The 3,602-nt window shown below is 37.7% G+C and overlaps 1 protein-coding gene across 1 annotated transcript; it reads left to right on the forward strand.

Moving 5' to 3' along the window:
* Nucleotides 1-301: 301 nt before the first annotated feature.
* LOC126419521 (piggyBac transposable element-derived protein 4-like) lies at nucleotides 302-1,954 on the forward strand. The gene has a single exon (XM_050086711.1). The coding sequence runs from the start codon at nucleotides 302-304 to the stop codon at nucleotides 1,952-1,954; it is 1,653 nt and encodes a 550-aa protein (XP_049942668.1).
* The last annotated feature ends 1,648 nt before the right edge of the window (nucleotides 1,955-3,602 follow it).

Consider the following 3,602-nt stretch of genomic DNA (forward strand, 5'->3'; position numbering starts at 1 on the left):
TATACGTTTTTCAGATGTTTATTAACAAAATGCGTCCATAGATGTCACGGCAGCGCTGTAATTCATGTTAAAACTTATCTTTGCGTTCTCAGTCTGTATATCATTCAGTTGTTTGTCATCATGTTTCGGCGCGGTTTATCAGACGCAGAAATTGCGGATTTGATCAATCATAGCGACACTCTGGATAATGTAGAGAGTGATTCAGACGATTCTGAATGCAATGGTGTGTTTGAAGGTACGTATTTCCGAATTTTCCACGTAATTGTGCAGTACGCACATATCTGTTGAACATGTGTAAACGATGTATGTAGTTACACATAATGTGATATTCTTTTTAGAAGACGAGATTGATGACAGTTTGTCTTCAGATGAAGACGAGAATGATGTTGAAGGTGTTGCTTCAAATCCAGCAGCTGTGCCGTATCCGAAAGACAGTGAGTGGACTGCAGTTGACACCTACCGACCTCTGCCTGTCAACACGACACCCAGGCAGATACTAGTGGATATTGATGAGTCGAGTTCTGTACTGGATTGCAGTAAAGTGTTCCTTACTGACAGTGACGTAAATGAACTCAAGAGACAGACAAATTTGTATGCATCACAGACAATACAGAAGAAAAGAAGAGGAAATAATCTGAAGCCCCATTCAGTTTTGAGTTCGTGGAAGCCAGTGACTATAAGTGAGATGAGGCGTTTCTTGGGTATTATTTTCCACATGTGTGTTTCGAAAAAGCCAAAAATTGCGGACCATTGGAGCACTAATCCTGTTCTTAGTTGTAACTTTTGTCCCCATGTCATGAGCCGTTTGCGTTTCACTCAGATACTGTCATGCTTGCATCTTGTTGACAATTCAAATCAGAAAAAACCAGGCGAAGATGGATTTCATCCACTTTACAAAGTTTTGCCATATTATAATAATTTGAAGGAGCGATGTATCCAGGCATATCGTCCCTCAGAAAAAGTGACAATTGATGAAGGAATTTGCCCATTTCGAGGTCGTGTGAGTTTCCGTGTTTACATGCAAAATAAGCCTCATAAGTATGGACTGAAAGTATATGCTGTTGCTGAAGCCAGTAGTGGCTATGTTGTAAATTTTGAAGTTTATGCTGGTAAGCATATTGTTGACAATTCTTCGTCTGCGGTTATTTTGCGATTGTTGTCTGACAGCAGCTTGCTGAACAAAGGCCACACTGTGTATTTAGATCGATTTTATTCCAGTCCAGAGCTATTTCAGCAACTGGCAGAGAAAGGCACTGGAGCTGTTGGTACTGTGAACAAATCCAGGAAAGGATTGCCTAAAGATTTAGTATCTGCTAAGCTGAAAAAGGGCGAAATGTCTTTTCGGCGTAAAGATAATGTATTGGCAATGAAGTGGAAAGATAAGAGAGATGTGTATACATTGTCTACAAGGCATCAAGCAACATTTGGTACGCATACTAAGAGAAATGGGTCTGTAGTATTGAAACCACTTCAGGTACTTGATTACAACCTCAATAAAATTGGAGTGGATATTGGAGACCAACGCCTGCAGTACAATCCGTTCCAGCACAGAACTGTGAAATGGTGGCGAAAATTATATTTCCATTTGCTGCTTATGGGAGTATCAAATGCATTTTGGCTGTACAATGCAGTGCACAGGAAGAAAATTACAATAACAGACTTTATAACAGTGCTTGCAGTTCAGCTTGTTGAAGACGACACACTTGAATTCATTCCAAGAAATGAAGGAACTGTAGGTCGGCTAACAAAGAGACATTTTTTGCAGCACATACCTGCAACTACTAAGAAGTATGCTGCTCGTGTGTGTCACGTGTGCAGTTCCAGGAGCAAGAAACAGAGTGGCAAGGCTTCTCGCAAAGAGACACGATACGAATGTGAACAGTGTGGCGTTGCACTCTGCCTGGAACCTTGCTTTAAAATTTTCCACACTAAAAAACAATATGATTCTGTGTGAAATTTATATGTAATACTGTATACTATCAGAAACATGTAATGTAGTGCCACAATTTTGGTTAAAAATAAATCACAATTGTATTCCCTTATTCGTATGACTTTTTCTAAATTCTTAAAACATCTAAGTGATTTCTATAACTGTACCTTAAAGCTGTGCATTGTAAAGTAGTTTCTTTCACTCAGAATTAAAGTAGAAATGTGCAGCTTCAAGATGGTACCAAATTTGCCACAATCCAAACAGTAGATTTGATGCAGTAATTTTTTTAATATTGGTAAAATTGCCCGGTTTCTAGGGACGGGTGCATAAAATAGGCCTGGTACAGAGAGTGTTAATTCTGATCCAGTTACTCTTCATGGCAAGGTATTGCATTTTCTTTCTTTCATTCCGAAGGTAAAACTTCCATTTCATAGTAAACCACTGTAGTTTGTTTAATTTATTTCTTTTACACGTTATTGCTTTCTGAAAATGATGAAAATGGATTAATATCTTGCATTTAAATCATATACCCATTAAATAAAAACTTGTTTCTAGTGATATAACTAATCATACAGCATAGCATGACAGAAAACGTATTAGGTCAAAGACATAGACAGTTTTCAAGTGCAAAAAATGTACACACAGCATCATAATGTAGCAGCAAAAAATGTAAAATAGTCAAGATGTTGAGATATCATAAGACAAAATGTCAATGTCAATTGATGTTTGTTACATCTTAAAGATTTCATAGTGCATACTGAGAAAAATTCTACTTTCGATAAAAAAACAATCACACATACACAAAAAAATGGAAAATGTGCACGGTCTGATGTCAAACGACAAGAAAAGCGACCTGCTAACCTTACCTTGCCAGGCACTTGCCACGAAAAAATACAATCATCATCAGTAAGTAACCACATAAATTTAATTGCATAGAAATATCGGGAAATGGCATTACAGTACGATAAATCATAAAGTATGTTCATTCAATAAAGGGTTTAATATTAGAGACATTGCCCTTGGTTTTTCCTGGATCTCAAAGTTTCGACATGTACTACATTGGGGTGAGGAATGCTTCGTATTCTATATGGATCTGCGTATAGAAGCTCAAATTTACTGCATCTGCTCTTTCCTCTGTTGGATAAATAATGTGTGCATCCAATCTGAAAGTCATGGCGTGTACAAACCTGTTTCTGCTGTCGTCTCCGGCGCTCTGTGGCACGTTTGATGTTGTTGAGCGCAATGTCAATTATTTCATGGTGACGTAGTTGACGAGATTTAGGAAACGATACTAATTCTTTAATTTTGTTAGGTGGTTCAACATTTTTCAATATAACAGTCGGAGATAGCACAATAGATTCATTTGGTATGGAGTTAATTACATCCTGGAATGTGTGTGTCCCAATCAACATGTTTTTTTATGGCAGTATATTCTACATAGTTTACCAATTTCTTTCATCAGTCGTTCACAAGGGTTCGATGAAGCGTGATACTTGGATATATAGATCGGAGATATGTTTCTAGCTCGTAACATACGGGCTCATATCGCAGATCGAAATTGTGGTCCATTGTCGGAAATTACTTTCAATACATGCCCTACATGAAATAGAAAATGTTTTACTAATGCATTCGAAACAGATTTAGCAGTAGCTTTGCGTAACGGAGTGAAGGT

Source organism: Schistocerca serialis, chromosome 9 (assembly GCF_023864345.2).
Source record: "Schistocerca serialis cubense isolate TAMUIC-IGC-003099 chromosome 9, iqSchSeri2.2, whole genome shotgun sequence".
In the NCBI taxonomy this organism is placed as follows: domain Eukaryota; kingdom Metazoa; phylum Arthropoda; class Insecta; order Orthoptera; family Acrididae; genus Schistocerca; species Schistocerca serialis.